Source organism: Acanthaster planci, linkage group LG07, assembly GCF_054643075.1.
Source record: "Acanthaster planci isolate LZ-2023a linkage group LG07, COTS_SCS, whole genome shotgun sequence".
Classification (NCBI taxonomy): Eukaryota; Metazoa; Echinodermata; class Asteroidea; order Valvatida; family Acanthasteridae; genus Acanthaster; species Acanthaster planci.
Window position 1 is genome coordinate 1,006,438 of NC_141783.1, and position 23,585 is coordinate 1,030,022.

At 42.7% G+C, this 23,585-nt stretch overlaps 1 protein-coding gene across 2 annotated transcripts in view; it reads right to left on the minus strand.

Moving 5' to 3' along the window:
* Nucleotides 1-22,227, minus strand: part of LOC110987012 (dynein beta chain, ciliary) — a 61,703-nt gene extending 39,476 nt beyond the window's left edge. Inside the window, exons 1-24 of one of the 2 annotated variants that reach the window (XM_087139008.1) lie at nt 21,596-22,227; nt 20,173-20,366; nt 19,503-19,692; nt 19,052-19,151; nt 18,013-18,224; nt 17,022-17,255; nt 16,433-16,600; nt 15,496-15,612; nt 14,499-14,767; nt 13,468-13,482; nt 11,091-11,159; nt 10,547-10,673; nt 9,721-10,221; nt 8,661-8,843; nt 7,811-7,957; nt 6,687-6,941; nt 6,067-6,236; nt 5,518-5,740; nt 4,538-4,654; nt 3,597-3,683; nt 2,618-2,781; nt 1,899-2,136; nt 1,143-1,388; nt 140-364 (exon numbers count right to left, since the gene is read on the minus strand). In XM_087139008.1, coding sequence (XP_086995134.1) covers nt 140-364; nt 1,143-1,388; nt 1,899-2,136; nt 2,618-2,781; nt 3,597-3,683; nt 4,538-4,654; nt 5,518-5,740; nt 6,067-6,236; nt 6,687-6,941; nt 7,811-7,957; nt 8,661-8,843; nt 9,721-10,221; nt 10,547-10,673; nt 11,091-11,159; nt 13,468-13,482; nt 14,499-14,767; nt 15,496-15,612; nt 16,433-16,600; nt 17,022-17,255; nt 18,013-18,224; nt 19,052-19,151; nt 19,503-19,692; nt 20,173-20,366; nt 21,596-21,943 — 4,599 coding nt within the window. In that variant the 5' untranslated portion in view covers nt 21,944-22,227. The remainder of the gene's footprint in view (nt 1-139; nt 365-1,142; nt 1,389-1,898; nt 2,137-2,617; nt 2,782-3,596; nt 3,684-4,537; nt 4,655-5,517; nt 5,741-6,066; nt 6,237-6,686; nt 6,942-7,810; nt 7,958-8,660; nt 8,844-9,720; nt 10,222-10,546; nt 10,674-11,090; nt 11,160-13,467; nt 13,483-14,498; nt 14,768-15,495; nt 15,613-16,432; nt 16,601-17,021; nt 17,256-18,012; nt 18,225-19,051; nt 19,152-19,502; nt 19,693-20,172; nt 20,367-21,595) is intronic. The other variant, XM_087139009.1, reaches the window with a different exon arrangement.
* Between the last annotated feature and the right edge of the window lie 1,358 nt (nt 22,228-23,585).

Consider the following 23,585-nt stretch of genomic DNA (forward strand, 5'->3'; position numbering starts at 1 on the left):
AATAAATAAACTTACTCTTTAAATGAGCTCCTACAAAGCTTTTAAAAACAATGACAAAATGTAGAACTCCTTTCATTTGTTTCAGATCTTAATGAGGGTATCGACAGACACTGCATTAAGGTGAGTGAAGCGGACCAACCTTGAAGTCAGCATCGATGCCGTCAAATCTCTTGGAGTCTTCTGGCAGCTGACTGCGGATGTCCTCGGAGCCGATGAAGATGCTCTCCAGGTGGGACCAGGTCCGCTGCACCTCAAACCAGATGCTGATGACCGAGTCGGCGATGGACAGCTTCTTCTGCCAGCCGGACACCTCCTCCAGGAAGTGGGCGATGTACTTGGAGGTCATCAAGTTCTGGAGTTGCACCTGTGGATAGAAGGGTCATCCGTGTTATCGACTACCGCATGCCAGCGAGACTGTCACAAGACCGCACACCAGACTACGACCAACAGGGTGAACAAAACCCAAGGACAGAGTATGTGACTTGAATGCAGACTGGAGGTCATCTGTTGGTCTTGGTGATGGTCAACAGGGATCTCAACCATTCGCTCTTTGCACACTGCCACCATAGGCATGCAGAGCCTCTATCTCCCGGTTCAGTGATTCCCTTGTATGTTATATATTTTTGCGTGTGTTGCGTTAGTGCTTATAACATGCGATTGGACAAAGCCATTCTGACACGATTGTACAAGCTGCCAGTTCAAGGCTCTGCAAGCCTATGGCAACAGCATGCAAAGAGAGAATAACACTCCCTCATGCCATGCATAAACCTGGCAAAGATGTCTTGGATTTCCAAAATTTCAATTTGGCCGTATAAAACCTCCTGACAAGTCCTTCCCTGAATACACCAGGACTCTAAACCATGAACAAAGTAAGAAATAGGCTCAATAGTCACTGGCTCCGCCTCTTTCGGAAGCCTCTCAGAAATCAGAATGCTATAGAACTTTACAATAAGAACACTTCTTAATGGAATTAAGGGATGCATCTGTTTTTCCTACTGATAACAAAAATTAATGGCTTGAGCCAGAACTACCCATTCCTGTTTAGAACATGCTAAATTACCGACGGAACTTAAGGCGATTCTGAGAGGGGCATTCCACTAGGAACAAGGAACGTTCCCGAAACGTTTGAGGTGTTTGCTTACCTGGTTGTCTTCCAGGGTCTCGATTAGCTCCTCGCTGGAGCGCAGCGCAGGGATGCCCGTCCGCGGGTGCTTGTCGTACTCAAACTCCATGGTGGACCAGGTGGCGTCCAGCTCCTTCAGCACCTTCTCCATGCTCATCTCCTTGACGGCTTTGTCCACGATGTTGCGCACCTCGTCCTCAAAGTTGTGCAGGTTGAGGGCCAGCAGGTCCGAGAGTGTGGTCTCCTCGTCCATGACGAACTTCACCTGAGTTGAGATGGAACAGGGGGCAAGCTTAATCTACAAATCCAGCAGCCGATTCCGCGAACTGAGGTGTAACTACGCATAGTTAATTTAACAGAAATTATAGTTAATTTCACAGAAAGTTGCTTTCCTGCTCAAAGTTTAAATTATATTCAACTTCTTGGACGAGGACGATCGTGGCCTTTACAACTGCAATTTCTTTTTAATATTACATTAGTCATAAAACAGTCAATAAATTAGCCTTGGTCACCATTTTGAAAAAGTTCTTATCTCTCAGAACTGGACAGATAATCTTGAAGTTCTGTTACAGCCAAACAAGCTTTTCATTACCTTCCAAAACGATGTTGTACTTTTCTTGTATAAACCTTGTTAAGTTCAGCAAGGATGAACCTTAACTGGACAGAATTCATAAAATTGTTCACCTCTTGGAAGCAGCAGAGCTTACAGATTTGCTTATGAGGAATCCTTGGTTTCATTGCCAAAAAAAACTTTGCGGTAACAAAAAATGGTTACCTTTGTGGCCTGCATGAGTTGCTGCCAATGTCTGTCCCTGATGGCCTGGTTCTGAAGCTCACTGACGGCCCTCAGCGAGGTCAGCATGTTCTTGACGGTGGACTCCAGCCCCGAGTAGGCATCCCAGGCCCGCATCTCCTTGTCCAGGGAGCGGATGTCCTTGGCAAATTTCTTACAGTCCATCTCCATCTGCTCTACATTGATCTGCTGCCAGAGGGTGGTCTTCCAGTCATCAATGCTGCGATTTGAAACATGAAACAGCAGTTTGGTTATTACTCATGATTAACGACGGTGCTTTTTTCGAGACAAGGAAAGAGGTTGTGGTAACCATTTTGTCCCTATGTCACAGATAGTCAATTCAGGAAATCGGTACAAAACATGAAACAAAGGCAGATAATAGTGCTTTCAGCAAACTGTGTAAAAGATTTAATTTGCTACTGGCATTTGAGAAATGAAACAGTACCGGAAGATCTGATCACACTGATCTGAAAAAAGTGATGGCAAAGTTTAAAATAACTGCTAGGAGTTGACGGTTTCCTAAGTTCACTGCAAGCATTCTGTAAACTATGTGAAAAAATTGACAGCTGAGCTACTATCGATGTAATACAAATAAAAAGTGGCTTAATGCGTATCTGAGGATTATAACAAGTGGCCAACATCGGGCGGGGGTTTCTCCCATGCAACCCTGATTCCATGACCCAGGCATGTGCTGGCTTTACCTGGAGCGGACGATGATGATCATGTCCCACAGCGTCTTGAGGAGTCGCACCTCCTTGCGGCAGGCCTTGAGCTGCTTGTAGTCGGCCACGTTCACCTCAAACAGACCAGCCGACTCCTGCAGCTTGGCCATTTCGTTCTCCATCTCAAAGATCGTCATGTGACACTAGGGCAACAGTTGTAAAAAAACCAAATAAGCTCAGGAGACCCTTCTCATATGGCTTCCGGGGGTAGAACTATGCGGAATGTCCAGCACTTGTTACATTTCCATCAACAAGCACCTTTGCCCCAATAACACTAAAAAAGGGAGGCAGTATCAGTTAGTAATTAACCCTAACCCTCCTCAATCCTTCACCTGTTGGAGGACTGAGGAGGGTTAGGGTTAATTAGTAAATAAATTGATAGCTGAAAAAGATTTTACTTTGCACTCTCTAATGATTATTTCACTTTTGGAAAGACGGTCAGTCATATTTTGAAAAGCCTATGGTGGGCAAACGTTACAGCCATGACACAGAAACAATTTTTACGCATCCGGTTTCAGTGAAAGTAAAAAGAGTGCCTTCTTCACTTGAATTCTGTAAGATTTCTATCCGTAATCTGTTTATTGTCACAAAATGGCAAATAAAGTTCTCGCCTACAGGAAAAGTGTTTTGTGCCCAAAAGATAAAGTAATGCACTATTTGTATTGGTGTGATGGACCCATAATAAATACAGTTGACTGATTATTGTCAAGTGCTATAGAGTCCTTTAATGTTGCTTTGTGTTGCTTTCTTCAAATTACTTAGTATCCACACATCAAAACTATAGCCTACGAAAAAATCTTGAAACAACGCAATATGAAACCTTTACAAAATCAAAAGCAAAATGATTGAAAGCAAAACTGGCTTGTTTGGTATTATTTATAAGCCCTACATCACAAGCAGACAATATGAAACAAATCAAAATTTTCAAGGTAGTATCGCTGCCAATTTCTTGCTTTACCTCGTCCAGAGCCCGGTACGGATCTTTGAAATCGAAGATGAACGGCGCTTCCTTGCGGAACTTCTCTCTGAACTCGTGTTGCTTGACCTGCAAGATTCGTAACAAAAACAATGCAAAATGTAAAAGTTGCACAAACGCTGTACAAGACGCTTTTACAGCGGCATTTTATGCATTAGAAAAGCACTGTAACCAGGAAGGAACTGGCAAGTTGTAGAAATCACAGAGACTCATCCAAGAAAGTACTTCAACGGCCAAGGAAACTTGAAGTTGAAAGGATAATAGCAACCGTTTTTACATAGTGCATTTCAAAGAAAGTTTCAATGTGCAGATGTCATCATTATTCCTGCTTACTGGGTCTCTTAGAATTTCTAAAACTATCTCAGCTTCCTGGGGAAGTATGCAGCTCAGTGATACCACTTCTGGCACTGTCTCGTTAATCAACTACAGTAACCATCACTGCCCTCACAGGTACCCACATATACTCCTGGGTGGAAAAAGGCAAGCCGGGATCAAGTGACATGCCCAAGGTCACCTACTGCTGGATTGGAACCCTAACCCTGTGATTGGAAGTTACAAACCCAACCCACTGTGCCACATGCCCTTATCATGTAAAAATTGGCAGGAATCCCAGACAGCTGGAAGCCAATGCCATGACTTTTCCATGACTTTTCCAGGACTTTCCAGGACAAAAATGTAACAATTTCCGTAACAATGACAAGGATAGCATGTAAATTTATCACTATTCCATTATAGCATCAAACACAACTCCTAAAACCCTTTACGTGATCCTGATTTCTGTAACATTTTCATTACTTTTTCCTCTGACAACATTCCGGAACACCTTATTGTTTTGCCAATTATCCATAAAATTCCATGACAACTTTCCTTCCAGGATTTAGCCTGATTTTCCGTGACCGTGGGAATTCCTGGTTGAGACTTACGTCGAATGACGTGCACTTCCTGCGTATGATGGAGACCTCGTTGGCCTGCAGGGGTGCCACCTGCTGCTTGACGGTGATGGCAATCTTCTTGGTGTTGTTCCACTGCTCGGGTAGTTCCTGCAGTCACCAAAATGAAAATCACCAAGAAAACGTTACTTCTCCTTCATCAAATAATTAACTTGACAACTGCGTTAAGGCAGGGTTCCTGCACCTGAAGGACAACCAAATTCCATGACTTTTCAATGACCAAATTATGAAAATCCACGACCCAATAATGCAATTTGCTTGAACTCTTCGGACTTTTAAAGTTGCGAATAAAATCACACATTTTATGCACTTCATTTCTGATAACAGAAATCACACAGTGTTTGAAAAATTCCATGACGTACTTTTCCATAACTCTAATTATTTTTACAAATTCCATGACTTAGCCAGGCCTGGAAAAGAAATTTCCATGACTTTTCCAGGCCACCGGAACCCTGTTATGATGACTTCCACGGCTCCCAGCAAAACCTACTCCACCCTTGGCAGAACATTCCATGAGATAATCACAGTGAAACATGAACCAGATAGCAATACAATAGCAAGTGAAAAAGATGGCAAAGTTTGAGTTCATATTACTTTTCTGCCCTTCTCTGAGGTATATTTATAAATGCTGTGTGAACAGTGTCGTTCAAGGGTTAGTGAAAAATCCACAAGCTTCCTTGGGGGACCCAAATCCACGACCTCGTTCAGGTGTCTTACCAACCAACTATAAAGCTTGCTAAAGTCGGCTGATCAGCTCGAGTCATATAAGAATTGATACCACAAGCAAGCATTATTTTAAAGAGCGGTGCTTTTAAAATACTTCAAATTCTTTTAAAGGATAGTGTTTTTAAAAAACTTCAAGTTAGCATTATTTTAAAGCATGATTTCTACGAGCAGTGTTTGTAAAATACTTCAGGTTAGAAGCTGTGATGCTAATGAAGCCAAGACCTGACCTGCAGCTGCGTGTGGACTTCCTCGGGCATCTCTTGGTCGTAGGTCTTGAGCAGCTCGATGGTCTGCTTGAGTGGCTCAAACATCTCGTCAGTGGCCGCCTGTCGGTCCTTGACCGCCATCAGGTGACCCATACATTCCACCAGGCCGTTGTAGTCGCCTTCCTCCACAGGCTTCGTCAGGCCACTGTTGGCCGTCTTGATGAAGTCTTGGAGTTCGCTCAAGCTATTTGACACAAAAATTAACAAACTAGCTTTGAAGAAACCTGCTCAAAAGTAACGATGTTACCATTTTTGTCAATTTTTAGCTTGCTTAACTTTTATTACAGTCAATTTAAGAAAAATGTTTGGGGGGGGGCACCGTGACTGAGGTCTTTCATTTTTTCAGTACGGTAATAATAATAATTCCAGGAATGGCCTGATTTGGATCAAGACATCAGATGTGAAGATCAAAGGTGGCGAATGCTACAAGAACCTCTCAAAATTGGGGAAGCTCATTTTTGCAGTCGTAGCACTCAGCTTTGGGAAAACGAGCACTGTTGCCAGTCTAACCTGTTGGTCACATGATCGATCAGGTGCTGCTTGAACATGAAGCTCCATTTCTTGATGATGTTGAGCAGGGCCTGCTTGAACGGTCGGCCGTCCACACGGAACCATGTGTCAAAGACGTGGATGGCACCGATCTCATCCACCTCACTGTAGATCTTCTCGTAAGAGTCAACCTAGGGAAGTACAGATAAGAAATGAAGAGGAGGAAATTGAGACAGAAGAGGAATTAATTTGGGGGGATTCATTTATCCAGAAATAAATAAATTGTTTTTATGAGCCAGTTCAGTATTTCAAAAGAGCAAGGTCATTCCAGAACAAAATCCATGAGTCTGCCTAGCATCGCACTGATAGGGCAAACTTCTCACACTCGTCCGATTGACCTCTGACACGCTTCAATTTGAGCATGTGCTGTTGAAACACTGAACTGGCTCATTAGGTAAGCTACCCAATGTTTCTCCAAATCAATGTGATGAACGAATTTGACGCACTGGTAATTTTGAACTTCTACAAAAACTGTTTCCCAGGTTTGTAATATTGCAAAGGCTATATAATTATACAAGATGCCTTTGTCACTGTGCTAGCCGTAACTGCGCAACCCCTGAAGACTAATGACTTGCTCCTACCTGCTCCTTGAACTGGTCCAGCGTCGGCGGGCACTCGGGCACCCCATCCTCCGCGTGAGCCTCGATCTCCTCAGTGGTTAGCACGTGGTTGTAGAGCAGGAACTGCCGCATGAACTCTTTGCGGTCGTCCACCCACAGGTAGGCGTAGTTATCAAAGGAATTGCGGTACTCCTGGGCCTTGTTCATGATGGTGTTGACGCGGTCCATCAACTCTTGCCTCATGTCCTGGAGATCCAGCATCTCTTCCAGGTCACTCTGAAAAGAACGATCAGTGATTCACATGCATCAAACCTTGATACAATTTCACGTTGACAGTTGAGTGGGAGTTGAGTCCATCGCAAGTCCCTCAAAGTCCACCACAAGTCATCCACTTCTATAAAACCAAGTCACAAGTTATTTAAACGACCCTATTACAATCCACCCTGTTCCGTATGACTGGTCTTGTGACCAATCTTGTGACCGGTCTCGTGACTGATCTTATGACTGGTGTTATGACTGGTCTTGTGGCTGGCAGAACATCAGTTAACTGATACCACAATCTCTTCAGGTGTTGGGATCTTCTGTGCTCCTTAGTTTGTCGCGCTATTATAACTCCCATAATTAGAACTCTTAATCGTCTTTAAAAATTCCATTTTGACACATGCACATTCTCTCTGCCTCCAATTTTAAATTTGCTCCAAGACCCCCTTACTCTAGGACAGCGATTCACAATAGCACGCCACCAAGAGTTTGTAACACACTGGCCAATCATCACGCGCGAAATTTGTCGAAACTTGCCAAACGCGCATTGGGTCGACAAATTTTGCACACTGTGATTGGCTAACATATTGCAAACACTTGGTGGCGCACTATTGTGAAACGGCCGTGTTGATATGCAGCGTTTTTGGCCAACTTGATATTTTTTTAAATTGTTTTGTGTGTACAAAAAGAATAGCCCCTTTAGCATATTCTCTGCCAGACCTAGGAAGTAAGGATTCTTAATATAAAACCAGATCATTTTCTCTAAAAATTTCTGAGTATTTTTCATAGAAGCATGGCTAAGATCTTTGAGTGTGAATCAGACAAAACAAAGGCTCCATCACTTGGGTTATTAGCGTAAGTAACTGCACTACTGCTTCACTAACCTGGTAATGTTCGGAGCCATTGTGCTCTGCTAACCTCTTCACCAGGGACGCCATCTTGTAGATGTCACTGATCAGCATCTCAACAAGGTCGTAGAAGCCGTCGGCGACACCATAGTCTAGCGACGGGACAAACACCATGTCAGGAGCCTGAGGATCCCACAAAAAAGGAGAAACAAGGCAGTTTAAGTCACACCATGATGCTAATAATGTGAAATTCCCTACAAAATATTCTACAGTCCAGGCTTTACTACTCTACGTCTTTAAAATGCCATACTCTCAAGGGCATTAAAGTGGCACTGCACACTGAATTTTCCATTAACATTAAACTCTTGAGGTTAATGGGCCCCAAGATGGGCCAAGAGAGGGCGCAATTTTCCTAGCAACACAGGCTCCTTTGGTAAGTACCCAAGGTATGGCAGTCACTGCGCATCGCTGGTTCATGAACGACTAAGGCCGTGTCCAAAACAGACTCCCAGAGCTACGGCTAGGTCTATTGTCTGTGCGTCTCCACGCATTTCCAATGGAGCGAAGACCTAGACCTAGCTCTAGACAACAGATTCGGATGCAGCCTAAGAAACGTAAGTGTTGTCACATCGCCATCAACAAAAGGAACACTCCCAACCAACATGGCTCTTTTTAACCAACGAGGGGGGTACTTCCGCTCGGGGCGGATTGAATAAATCTTTCACTCGGTTCACTTTGCACAAGTGACAGTTCTATTCCTAATCAACCTGTGACATTTGAGTAACCTGTAATGGTAACTCATGAAGGCTTATCCCGAAATCTTAGAATCCCTTGTAGGTTGAAAATGTAACGGTTCCCCTCCCCTGAGCAGTTCCGTCAACGTTACCTGCAGTTCTAGTTTGGCTTCGAAGAGCGGTGACAGACACTTAGTGTCTGTGTTCTCCAGCATGTAGGTCATGCTGCAGTTGATGCAAGCAAAGAAGCCATCAACGAGCATGTCGTCTACATAATCGATGTACGCCTTCCAGATATCGCTGCTGGGGTCGGCTTTGAACAGCTCACAGTTTTCCTGTACATTCGCAAGAGCAGATTTCTCAGTTTTGAGGAAAACACAGAGCAAAAATCTTCACACTTCGCGGCCACAAAACCTGACAATTTTTGAAAGTTTAAAAACCAGCCACATCAACTCGAGTAACATGTAGTTTTCTTAATTGTCTCAGATCCAATCTGCGAAATTTTAGACGTGGTGAGATTAAAGTGATATTCAAACATTTACAAAAAATGTCAATAACAGTATCAATTGCAAGTCGTAAGTCATATCACAAATCAGGTCTCAAGTATGAAATGACACCGCTGGAAGGACAACAACAAAGGAATCCCTGCGCCACACTTAGTCTGACTTGAGATCAAAGCAGGATGACTTGTAATTGGTTTGTGATTGACTTAAAATCATGATAATTTGTGATTGACTTTTAAGAACTTTTGATTGGCTTGTGATTGGCTTGGGATTCGCTAGTGAGTGGCTTGTGATGACTCTGAATGGCTTGCAGTTGACTTCTGACGGCTTGTATTTGGCTAAGGATTCACTTGCAACTGACTTGTGACTGGCTTGTGATTCACTTGCAACTGACTTGTGACTGGCTTGTGATTCACTTGCAACTGACTTGTGACTGGCTTGTGATTCACTTGCAACTGACTTGTGACTGGCTTGTGATTCACTTGCAACTGACTTGTGACTGGCTTGTGATTGACTTATGACAGCTTTTGATGCACTTGTAACTGACTTGCAAATGACTTGTAGTGGCTTAAGATCGACTTGGGATGACTTCACTTTTGCCCTACAAGGGTTCACTAGGGCCGAAATCTGGAATACCAACTTGTCATTTAACACTTTCAAGGAAGACTTTCAAGGAAGGAAACCTGGATTAGTAATTGCCAAAACCTACCTTGACGAATGTGTGTATTTTTTCTCCGTCAGCAGTGATTTCATTGTATCTTTTGTTCAGCCTTTCTTCCCGGTCATCCAACGCCAGGAGTGCTGAGTCCTTGAGCTCCTTGCGCTCGTAGAGCGCCGTCTTGGACCACTCCTCCATGATCTTCTTGATGAGGTCCACGTTGTCCTTGGCCCGCTGGACCCGCTTCTCTAGGTCGTGCACCTGGTCCCGCGTCTCCTGGATGTACTCCCACACGCTCTCTGCCTCCCAGCTCAGGTCTGCCTCCGCCCGCTTCAGCTGCTGGTCGATGGTGGCCAACTGGCCTTCGATCAACGGGAACTCCACCTCCAGCACGTTCTCCCGTACCTTGTTGTACCAGGCCACTGTCAGGTCCAGGTTGGCATTGAACTTGCGCAGCGTCTCGTGCTTGCTGTAAATGCCGGCCGCGCTCTCCGGGATGCCATCCTGCTCGCGTATCAGGAGGTATTTGACCTCACGGAGGACAGCGACAAGCTACGAATGGAACAGGATGAACAAATACGTCAGAAATTTACAAGCAACAAATTTCACCACACATGTATCCCCAATTCATCAAGTCTATTTTCTGATAAGAAGCCAACTTCACAACCCGGCTAACGCGAAAAACTGCTTCAGAAATTTATGTGCGTAACAAAAAATGGCCAAGAACCGATCACAAAGCAACATATACCACAAGGAATTTTAGCCAAAAATTTAACGTCTCTTCTTTGCCGGCAAAGAGACGGTGAAAGCAGATTAGAACCGCAACCGACGTCTTTAACTGCCACTCAGACACAAGGACAGGAGAGGCCTTCCTTACCTTGGGATCAAAGTTGACGGTAATGAGATCGGTGTCCTTGTTACGGGTGATGAGAGGCTGGTTGAGATTGATTTTACAGATGTCGTCCACGCCGGCGGTCCAATCCTTGTAGACCCTGTCATTGTATCTGAAAGAGAAATCAGCAAACAAAAAAACCCAATTCTTAGAGACGGTAGGCCAATGGTGTCTCGTCTTCAATCTTCAGCATTTTTCAATGCAACCGTTGCAGCCATTGTGAGAATCAGCTGACCTAATTTACAGTCTATCACAAAACTCCAGGTGGACAACTTCCGAGACGTCAAACCGTTTCAACTGGTTGGAAAGGTAAGAACTTCTCTCCGTACTTCAATCAAACCATAATACATTTCCTAATGCAAAATACCGAAATGTACGAAACACAGGCTTTGTGAAGAGACTTCTTACATCAAGACGACTACTTGTCACAGTTTCACTGTTCTGCTGTGTTTGCAAACTACTCAATGCATTTTCCAGCAATGATCAGCCTATTTACATGGGTACATATAGAATGACTAGAGTCACATACTTGCCCAGGAGGTCCATCATTTCTTCATACTTGGTGAAGATTGTCTTGGCCTCATCTGACTGGATAATCCTGAAAATAATCCAATGGAAATCTCTATCCACATTTCTCAACTGATGGACCAGGACTGAAATAAGTAGGACCCATAAATGCACCGTACTAATAATACACGACAAAACTCAATGCACAAACCAAACAAAGTCAGGTTATCAACAATGAAAAGTCTAAATTTGTCCGAAGGTTTGAATATCTTACTGACATTGGCATTATTCAATCTGCAACCAGATAGGAATTCTGTTCCACCGACTCACTGTCAAAAAATGTATGACTGCTTCACTACGGCACTGTTTGAAACAAAACATGATCATCCCGGAATTCAATCCACTGTGAAAGCCTGCAACGCCAAATTTCAACTAGGCCGTAATTCAATCAGTGGTTTGCTTGGCACTGAGGATATATTTTGTCCCGACTTTACGATGGTAACTTGACCAATGATTTACAAATTTCAGTGATCAAACTTAGCTAGAAATTGTCTGAAATTAAACAGATAGCATCTGAATGAATGAAGTGTAATGATCTTCAAAGACTTTGATGTGGATATGCAACTCACACCAGTAAAAATATTTTTAAAAATTAAACTCATACAAGCACAACACTGCTATGTCAAATGAACACTGAACCCAAAGAACAATGATTCTCCATTGATGAATGTTGGCGGTTTTTGATGGGCTGATACCATCCATGCTTGAGGTTTTGCTTTATGAATAGTCAACGGTGACATATATTGAACAATAATACATTTCCTATTGCAAGGCAACGTAATGACAACACATGACTGTCACACCAAAATATGAACTGAACGTCATGATTTAAACTGAGAAACATTTTAAACAGAACTTTTGGATAAAAATGGACCTGTGCGGCCTTCTACCCTCCCCAAGAAAAAAACCTTCACAGTGCAATCAGGACAACTTGTTAATGATGTAACATCAAACAGATACGAACAGGTACGAACTCATTGAGAAAACCATGCAACTGTGAAAAACCGATCAACATAAACTCATCAATTAAGAAAAATTATCAAGAAGAAACACGATTAGACAAAAAGCACCATTAAAAGGGAAACTCAATGAAATTCTTCTTCAAGAAACAGAACAAAATCTCAAAACAGGAATGTGAAAGCAAAGGGCATTGGGCTTAAAAACTGACATCATCCTTTTTCCAAGAACAGTGATGGTTGTTATAAAAAATGTCTCCAGAATTCATTCTACAACAATTCTACTAAAAACCATTTTCAACCGTATTTATATTCTCTATTATTTTCTCGCATCAAGAACTCAAGTGACAGTTGACCCGACTCTGAAAGTTGCAAATTGAAATTGGGATCTGCGGTTGTCAGTTCTGAAGATTGTGGTGTTACGTGTAGGCTTCTGCAAATCAAATCTGCTTCTGTGTGATCTTGCAGTTCAAGAAGAAGCTGAGATAGCATCTCCAAATGATTGGAAAGAGAAACCCTTTTGTCACCAAGTTTAGAGCAGTGAAAAATTTCTGTCGCAAGACAAGAGAAGTCAGTTACGAGAGGACTAATCATTACTAACGTTCCACTTCAACCGTGTTAAAAGAGACGGCTCACACGCTGGGTGGTGTCTGTTTGTGCGCCAGGAGCGTTTTCTTTGAGTGGCGGTGTCGGCATTAGCAAGAAATCATTTTAAAACTAACAGACTAGGGAAACCTGAACCGAAGCAACTCAGCCTTTGAGCTAAAAAGCTGGGTCAAAGAATAGTGTAAGATGTGGAGAAGAAGAAAACACCGAAAGAATCTGTGCTTCTTTCACCTGCGACGTTCACATGGGAAACAAACAAAAGTGGTGCAAAGATTTCCTCCACACCCAAAGCATTCAAGATACTGTAGTACCACACCAAATCAAACCAAAAGCAAAAAAAAAACCCCAAAACTGGAAGCGATTCCCTGCTGAAACTGAGGTCTAAACTTAGTTCTCCCATTCCACCTACCCTAGTCATTATGTGCACAGCGTGCATTCAAAGGCCGTCAAGAAATTCTTGGCATATTTCCCCCTTCATTTCCATCAATTTCTGGTTAGGAACGCAAACGTTTAGCGCGGCCAAACTTCAACAACTCAAAAACAAGCAGATACGTGTATGCTTTTTTGACAATAATTTCAAGCCGGTGTCAAATTTGAAACACGCATCGGTGGCGGTCTTTCACACCACTTTCCATTTTTAGAAAAGTTAAAATACATGCCGGAAGTTATCACTAAAATCAGACGACAGTTCCAGCAGACATTCCAAAACAACCAAAAGCAAAAAAAAAACCAGAAGAAACACTTAGGGCTAGCTCAGCCAGCGGTCAGTGCCATTACCTTCGGACTCCAGTTCTGCATTGTCACCGCAAAAGAAGGAAGAGGGAACCATACAAACATAAAATAGGTCAAAGAGAGAAGCATGCAAAATATCTGGTCATGGTAAAACAAAAAGATCATTTGCAATCCTGGTGCCATGCCATGGTACATGCCGGTGCCAAACAAAGTCAAAATAAGAAGAATTGTTCTCACAGCACAGATACAAGTGCACAAAGATTTACATGCTGCAATTTTCTTTCTGTTGCCAAAAAGACTTTGTGAGGAATATAAGCATATTCATCAGGCACGTTGGAATATATGAATACGTAAAAATGTGACCCACCATCCCAAAACCAGGCTGAAGTAGGTAACTTCATGACCCTAAAGTAGTGGAACTTCCACGGTTCAGATTTTCATGGGAGTTTCACAACTATCACTACCCATAAGAAGCTTACTGCAGACAGAATTTCGATTTAACATGGATCACTTTAAAATGTAAAGAAAAGCTGAAGAACAGGAATTGTCTAACATCACAAATACTGACTTCAGTCTGGTTTTCGGATGGTGCTTCACAAATGCTAAATGAAGTTGATTCAGTAAGTCAGCTTGGTACAGTATACGTAGGCCAAGTGGATATTTTATGCTAAGTTTTGAGTGATGGAAATTTGCTTCAATACAATCAGACATTTTGAACAGTCAGAGAACTTTTCACTGGCCTGTAATGTGTAGTAAATCAAGAAAAGTTATGTTTGTGTACAATATCAAGCAATCTAAACACTACACACATTGCTCTCAGCAGTTTGCTCCTAAAATGTTTGAAAAACCAATCACAGGTCAGATTTATTTCTGTATGGGGCAACTTCAACGTCACTTCTGAAGTAACTTTCATGACAAGGTCTTCTCCTCTCTTTAGTGATCTTCATTTCTGTTGCGTCAATTCTGAATTACATCAACTACAAGCCTCCGTAAATTTACTTAAAACCTTTGGATGATGCAAGTTAGCTGAACAAATTTGAAGTTTTTGTCGGTATTTTTGATCACAATCAACTTACGGGTGTTCTATGTGCTTGAAGGAAGCCATGGGGTTGCTGATGCGATGTTCCAGCTCCTTCGACCATTTCAGAGCCCCGGCCATTTCTGGCATGTTCTTGTTGAGGGGCGGCTGTCCGTCCGTCTGGGCGATGGACGACATCTGCTGGTCGTACACTTCTTTGGCGTTGTCCAGGTCCTCGTCGAACATGGTCAGCAGAGTGGGATACTTGGGTTCAAAGTCATCGCTGATGACCGGTCGGTCGAGCATTGGACCGTAACAGTCCAACATCTGTGCGAAAAAAGCACACGGTGCGTGTCAGAAGAAGGAGCACATTGATCACAACCTAGCTCTTTTTCTCTTTGGTGTGAGTCTGGCTTTACATAACAACCCAACCAGGTTGAATTCATCCGAATCTGTGGGTATTTACAGGCATTTCATAGGTCACATCCAGTGAACGCCAAGTTTGAAGTTTGAGAGAACGTCAAACCATTGTCCAAGATCAAACTCGGATATATATTTGATTATAAAGATGAACAAAGAAATTGACTGGAGCGGGTTTTGAACCTGTGACCTCCGGAACACCGTACCAGTGCTCTACCAACTGAGTATCAAGCCCAACGTTGGTGGCTCTTCCTATTTGTCAATATCAATATCTTTGTTCGGGGGGCACTAGCCGGTAGCCATGAAACCTGAAACACCATGTAGCCAGGGATCACGCCTCAATAACATGATACAACCTGGGAAGTGGTGAACAGGGTTATGTGAGAGAGAAGGTCTGCAGGTAAACCATGTGAAATCAATCTCTTCTAAAAGAGTGGTGGTTCCGAGAAGAACCGGTGGGTGTAAACTGATGATGGTGTATATTTGCTTTGGCAACTCTTTTAACTAACGGCCCCAAAGAAAAGGAAACACATCTACTCACTCTTCCAAGCTTCCGAAAATAAAATTTGATAACTGGTCAAAAAAGCAATAACATTTTGCCCTCCTATTCATGAAGAGAATTTGAAGAGACAAACCTTAAAGACTGATTCCAGACCAGAGCAGTCATCAAAACCCTGGCAGAGGATAGCTCCTAGGCGACGATCCAGGTCATATACCTGCTTTTCAAAGACTTCATAGTCATCTATGAACTCCTGTAACCATTAAAGGGAGCGATGCAATGAGTTTAGACAATCTCAGAAAACACAAGCCAGCATGCTCAATATAACGAACAAGCTAGCTAGTCTGCCTATACAAGCGTAAATCTGAGTATCTATCAACTGACGTTCTTAACGTCCAATGCTTAGGTAAAGTTTATCATAAGTCCTTACACAAGACCAGGAACAAGTAACAGGGTAAAAAATGACAGAGAAATTCTTTGGTCACAGTTCATTTGAATAGCTTATGACTTGACTTTCACCGGGATGGGAACTTATGACAGACTTGAAGGGACTTGTAACTGACTCAAATGCTACACTGCCTTTAATTAATTACTTTTCTTTCATCGTAGGTAGGGTTAGAGGTGTCTGTCCCCGGGAAAGATCGAGACATCACCGATGCCAGCAGGGTTAGGTTCTCCCTGTTGGCGGGGCAGACGTATTCCCCATATTGCGGTTTGGGTACTAGCGCGGTGACATTCATTCATTAAATGAAATTAATTAAGTTAATTTTTTTTAATGTCGACTTGTACTGCGGCGTTGATCCTTTTTATGGAAATGCTGCATTATAAATTTTCAATTATTATTATTATTTTTATTGCAAACATTTCTAGGAACACAGTGTGATGTCAGTGTAGTTGGTCCAACCTTAGCCGGAAACTTTAAAAATGTCCAAGAGACCAAATGATTGTGGTGGATTTCAGATATTCCTTACAAATGCCTCTAAAGCAAGCTCAGATTAAGGCAACGTCATTATCATTATCATAAAAACCTCTGCTACTGATTCAAAGAGACACCAATTTTCTTCATTTCCAACCTGGCACTGCGGATCCAAGCCATCATAGCTCCGCTCGGCAAAGACCTTGACATATTCCTGGAACTCTTCGTGGATTTTCTCCACCTGTACACTCAGCATTCGGCCCTTCATGCCTCCCATCTCCGTCTTCTCCAGCTTGGTGAACTCAACGTTGGTCTCAAAGAGTTTCTGCAAGGGAGTAATTACAAGTGCCACGTCTTTTCAATTACAGAAGTGAACTCAACTGCAAAAACTTTCATTTGGAAAATGTTTTAATACCTTCTGACGCCTGGTAATTTGCCGCTTTCTTTTTTAATTGTGGTCAGAGCGTATGGTGTCGAAACCAAATTCAAGGCAGGCTATTGCATTTCAACCTTGAACTTCAATTAAGATTTCCTAATGGCACAAAACATCCATCAAGGAGGTAAATGTTGTGTTTTTCTGATATGCCTGTCTCTTGAAATTTGATTAATTCTATCACATTCTTTATTAGATTCCTTAAAGAGTATTCATCTCCTTTCCTCATCTAAAATAAGCTTCTGTTTTCTATCACGATTGACGACTGCCTCATCTTTAATCAGTCATCCAAACGTGACCAGCAACGACTCACCTCGAGGATTTCCAACCTCTCCAAGAACTTGTCCAAGCGGGCAAAGACCATGGAGGGGGCAAACTCCCAGAGGATGGGCTCCCGGCCGTCCTTGAAGTAGTCCTTCAGCTTGGCCCGGTGTTCCTCGTAAAGGTCCTTGTAGCCTCGCAGCACGGCCAGGGCTCCCCGGACCTTCTCCAGGGATTCCTCGCATTCCATCTTGAAGATCTCGTCCGGTGACAGGAAATTGCGACACTGGGTGCAAGAACGCAAGCAAAGTTTATGCTTGCTGCAAATTGTTCAGAAATGTTTACAACAACTGTTTTCAGCGTGAATAATGAAACATTCCCTGTGGACAAACAGTGGAACAATAAAATTTATTTCCCATTACTTTGCCAAAATTATTTGGAAAGCAGAACTAGTTTTTATATCAAAACTTTGCATGCTCATCAGATGTAAAGATCAACTATATGGAAATACATGTTCCCTTTAAAGTCAGCAAATATTTTTGAAAGCAGAACCAGTTATTACCCAATTTGCTAGGGTGACGTCATTGAAACTTAAATACAAACCACACAGCTGGCATACTGGTGAATAGGACCTTGTAATCATCAGAGTATGGGCGCAAATGAAGACGTCGCTAATGAACCAAACAGCAAAAATTCTAACCCAGAGTCTCTGAAGATGCTCTCTACCTTTGTAAATACGCAAGATCAGGGCCCAATTTCACGACGCTTCTTAACAGTTAGTATAAAAGTCAAACTTACTTAAATAGAAAATGTTGCAGACCGTAAGCGCAATCCATGGCGGTGCTTGGCATGGCTATGTTTATGGTTGCTCACGCATAGAGATTTCTTTTGTTTACGTTAAGCAAATTTTTCCTCCATGGTAAGCATGCTGTCTACCATGCTTACTGCTTACGGTCTTCCTGAAATATACGGAGCCTCCGTTAGCATAAATTTGTGTGCTTCTAATTAGAAATGCCATCTACTCCACATCACTGTTCACTCACATGCTCAATCAGCGAGTTGCAGATCTCCTGCAGGAGTACGATGATCCTGGGCGCCGTGTTGTAGTACTCCGAGTTACTCCAGATCAGGCAGACCACGTGCATCAGGGGTTTGAGCTTGGGGAGCAACTCGGGGAAGTCCACCTCCTCAAAGCCCTCGATGTGACCCCCGAGTGGCTTCAGGTACATGGTGATGTCCTGGGCCTCAGTCAAGGCTACGATCCAAGTCAACAGGGGGACAAAAGGGGATATTTATTTTTTTGCCCATTTGTGTAAATTATATAATATTGATTGAAAGTTTTTCTTTGGTTGTATTCGTACTTATTTGCTTTGGTGTAAATGATGTTTTTTATTTACGTTTAGCTATCATTTTATTTGTTCCAGTGTTTATATGTTGTTTAGATTAATTTTCAATTTAATCATGCATCCGATGTAACCAATAGGCATATCAGCCCATAGGCTACAAAACTTTGAATCAATAACCCAGATGATGCTAACAATTATTTGTTAAAAAGGAAAGCAATATGAACAACTAAGTTACAACCAGCGGCGCACTCTCTGATCTGACACGTTCACCACCCACCATCGTTTATAACTGGCCACTTGGTGATCAGTTACATTATTTAGTCACCCACCAGTTGTCTAATTTGTGGGGGGGCTTCTATTTTGAATCATGTGACTTTCTTCTTGCAACGGATTGGTTAAAATATAAACGTCACATCTGGTGAAATCGGGGTGTTACTGGGCACCTTTCCTGTGATACGGGATCCGCAGAAGTCAAATGCGGAAAAATCAAACACGTTTGCTTTCAACTGGTTACTCACGGCGGGGTTAGGTCCGTTTGATTCCGAGCAAACCCTGGTCTGATTTGTATTTACAACCAGTAGGTGGTTCGGTGAACTGGTCAACTGGAAGGGGTACGGCAGACTTCAGCACTTTTTGTCACTGCCTTTGTCAGATCTTGTGGATTAATTTGAAACTTGTCCTGAGACTAGCCAACTTGTGGCTGACTTGTGAAGATGCTATGAGGATTTGACTTTACCTGCTTCAACATCCCTCTCGATGTTCTTGAAGGACGGCAGGTAGCTGCTCTCCGTTCTCTCCAGGAGCTCTTTCATCTTGCGCACCTTGGGATCGCGTAGCTAAGGAAGAAAAAAACCCTGGTGACAAAATCTAGTCTCTGAAATTTGGGGCCATTCAGGGCGAGATATAGAACTTCAGTACCACTTTGATCATGAGCTCACGGCAATGCAAACTGTACTAGAATTGAAACTGAACACACCGTTGAAGTCATGGGTCATACCCTAACTTTTGGGTCCCATTTTGTGTATGTCCGTCCCTGCTGTATCTGACATATGATTATGTAAATGTAGAACTCATCATAACATTGGCGTGCATGCATGTTGGACACATATCTTGGCTGTGATTGGTCAGAGCGCAATGGGGCGAGGCTTACTGCATCGGTCTATTCCGATCCAAATCCGGATCCTTACCTGCTGGAAGATACATTCCAAGTTCTCACACTTGGCCTTCCAGAACTGAATCTCCACAAAGGGGCCTGGGTTGAGGCCTTCCAGCAATGGCTGAGCCGAGTCTCTCTTGAGCACATCTCGGATCTGATGTGTCCAATCGATAATGACAGACTCGATGGAGTGTACCAGGCTTCTGTCGTAGGAGTCATCCCTGCAACCGACAAACATCACAAATATTATCATTTCCACAGGAAGCAAAAAACAACATCAAATTAAGAAGGAATTTAGGAGAGTTGAATCTTTTACATCTTTTCTACTTGTGTCATATTTCGCATGTCTTTTCTGTTGAACATACCACAAAAGGAAAATGTAGAGACGGAAATATCAACATTTTTGGAAATAAAAAAGGGAAATGAAACCAGGAGAAATTTGTTGGAGGTCTCAAGACAACAAAACACTAAGGAAATGGAACAGAAGTATGAAACAACCAACAGCTGAATTGGACCTCAAACTTTATAAGCTGATTATATACTCTCAGAATGTGTAGAAGTTCTTCGCCGCTTACAAATTTTGGAAAACCTTCTCAGTTGAAACTTGAGTCTGTCAAATTGGCAGTTTGCTTTTTACATGTTTTCTGAGCACAAGGTTTTGGTCTGATGAGACAAATTTTGACACACACAGCAAAACTCACTTTTCTTCTGCTTCCGCGGCACATTCCACTTTCTCGGAACCGACGGGCAACGGCAGGAGTGTCTTCCCTTTGACCTGGCCAGCTACCACGTACACGCTGCTCTTCAAGTTATGGACATGTCTCAAGACATCTTGGGAGACCACATAGGGCCACTGCTCGTGATTCCGTGGGTTAGACAGGAGGGGTACAAGTACCTATTTGAGAAATTGAAAGAAAATTGAATTTCACGACAAAGTGACAGCGTGATGTGTGTAGTGAACAAATGGCAGTTTTGAGACAACAAACTGAGACTAAAACTAAATGAACAGGAACAGTCTTGGAATTACAGTTGGGTAAATTAATAAACTCCTTGGGTGAGTGAAGTTATATGAAAAATTTAGGGCTACTTGTTTCACAATGTATGGACTATCTTCACTTTCTTTCAAATCTACATGGGTGTTGGGCTAAGTATACAGAGGTAGGTCTAGGTAGTCTAGTAGACTGGCCCCAATCTATGGATAATCTGCACCAGTTCAAAGTCTAAATTCCATCTCATGAACAAGAATTCACAATGACAACGTAAGCATTGAACTAGATGGAGATTTGTTGCAGTAAAACTTCAAAGTTCCCAAAACATGCACTGTGCATATTGTGGAGTAGGCCTAGGGGCCGACTCATGTTTTCACACGGTCAACTTTCTCAGTATCACTTTGCATGAAATATGCACTGACGTTAATTACCATTGATGATCATTTGTCACATCTGCTTTTCCTCTTTGCACTTGTGTGCAAATTAAAATGTTTTTCAAGAAGGTATTTGGAAAAATATAAGGGCGTAAAACTTTACTGTGAACATGGTAGACCAGTAGCCTAGGCCTACTTTGAGAACTCTAAGTCACTAACTCTGTGATACTCCATGTGACTTTGAAGAGACAAGGTTTACATGGTGTCATAACACTATGGGGTTTTAGAATCGAATTTTTGTGGTGAAATGGTTCACAGCCGTAAGAAAGCTAGGCAAATCAAAAATTTCCCTTGCCAGCTGTCATTGGTGGGATCAACGCATGCACAGTCTGATAAATACGAACGGCATAAACGGAGCGATAGTCAACGGGTGGAAGCGAGAAATTGGTGAGCAAAAAAAATACTCTGTCTCATGCTCTTAAACATGTTAAACTTTTGTTATTCCCTTTTTAAATTAAGCAGGTATGCTGACAGGGGAAAATGCGAAATAATAGGCCTAGCTTTCTTACAGCTGTGAACCATTTTAAGCCTACCACAAAAATTCGATTCCAAAACCCCATAGCGTTACGACGCCATGTAAACCTTGTCTCCTCTAAGTAACACGGAGTATCACGGAGTTAGTGACTTAGACTAGTTCTCGAAGTAGACCTACATGTAGGTCCTAGGCCTCCTATCATGCCTATCCTAAAGTTTTAGCCTACCTCGTCAACAAGAGCAGAGAGCTGTTCCAGAGGCGAATATGACAGATCACCATACACCAAGTTCTGTTTGAAGTTGTCCTTTCCAAGAGCTTCCTTACTCTTCTTGATGAAATAGATTGCTTTGGTGTTCTTCAGGGTCTCTGGAAAATCTGAGGACGGTGTAATTAAACCGGCGGCGTTGACCGTGAAGACAATCTGTGGAATGTCGGCTTTTTCCAGAAATTCTTGAATCAGAAGCTTGTTGTCCTCTACACCTATGCATTTGGCCCATTTGTCAGGCTTTAGTTTGTAGCTTTTCAGAATGTACTCTGAGATAAAATCAAATCTTGCATCGGTTCCATCCCCCATCTTAATTCTGGATCTAGCAGTTAGGCCGAGGGCCCGCCTTAGTTCCTACGCGAAATTCAGATGCCCGAAATATCGTCAAAAAAACAAGCGCCTTTGTGTTTCACAACCAGTCAACGTTACAACTGCAGGAAAAATACCTCAGTGTGGCAACGGCTTTTCTTCCACGGTACATTAAATTCAGATTCATGGGGTTTATTGACGATAAACTTGATTTTTTAGAACTTAGTCGCTGGTCTCCTCGCTCCTACACAAAATTATTGATTCAACATGGCGTCCGTGGGTAAATTGATCGTTCACTGTGCGGTTGCCAGGGACGTCAACTTTTGTTTACAACGCACTTTTATACAGACTCGCCGAGGACTCGCTCCGATGCACGGCAATTAGCTGACGTGCGTTGGAAACCAGACTAAATCAATCAATCAAAAAGTGTCAACTTAATACGCCGCGGGTGGTACATTGCGGTGAGGAGTAAATAATATAGATACTGTGGTGGTACTTTTTCCCTGTCTTTGCACAAGGAAACTGATTCTAACTTTCAGAGATATCCACATTCAGGTTTTATAGATATGTTAAGAAAAATTCGGCAAAATATTTACGTGGTATGAGGTAATTTGATAGACGGAAGAAACCTATGACACCAAAAATCTAGATGTCTTTCGCTTTTAATTTGCTGCTGAAACGGGCCTTCACAGTGCTTTTGGTGTGAGGACATTGAAGTGGTATCTGTCCTCACATGTCTACATCACGTATAAAGTTGCTGATGCAAAGAGATGGAATTAGTGGATATCCTGAACGAACTGATGGCTAGAAATAATCGGCAAGGGGTGCTCTATAAGTCTTTAATTGTGGCTTAAAGGAAGATAGTCACAAGTAGCTGGTGGCTTTAAAAGCGGCTGGTGGTCAAAGGTTTGTTTGTTTGTTGATGGTGGTCTGGTCGAAAAGTATACGTCCTTGTCCAAGCTGCTGGCAGATGGTCGAAAAGTACATGAAGCTTGTGGTGTTTTTAGTGTTGCTCAGGACCAAAGATCGTATAGCGCCGCGAAGCGACGCTATACGATCTTTGCTCAGGACATAATCAAGTAAGGAGGGCGGTATGTAAAGATGCTGGGAAGAGCTGTCTAGAAAGAGCTCTAAAGCTGGAGGTCGTTTAAGCAACTCTTTGTTGTCATTTTGACACCACTTTTGTGAAAATTGAACCTGTTACTATTCTCAGGCAACGTCAGTTTTTCCGAGACAGGTCAGCCAAAAATGAATACTTTCCACTTTAGCAACAACTGACTGTAACAACAAACCCTTTGTAGGATTAGTTTGAATTTCACATTCTTTTTGAAGGCTTTAACTTGAAGCCTTTGCCCGCATGCGTCTTCGATTACCATGCGTCCTACGCAGTAGGATGCATGGGATGTAGGTCGTGTTTAATCTTCAGTTAGGTTGAGAGTTTAAGGCATTATGTTCCTCCACACCCGGTCCACCTTGCCAGATGTTGATGAGGCGAGACCAATACCTCTGAGGATGCAGGGCGAGGAATAGCTGGAGGAGTCGGTGCCACAACCGAGGTACCTGAACTTCTCTGTGGTTTCGACAGCCTGGCTCATAACGGTAGCTGCTGAGGCCATTGGGGGACAGATGCTGGTACAGTTCT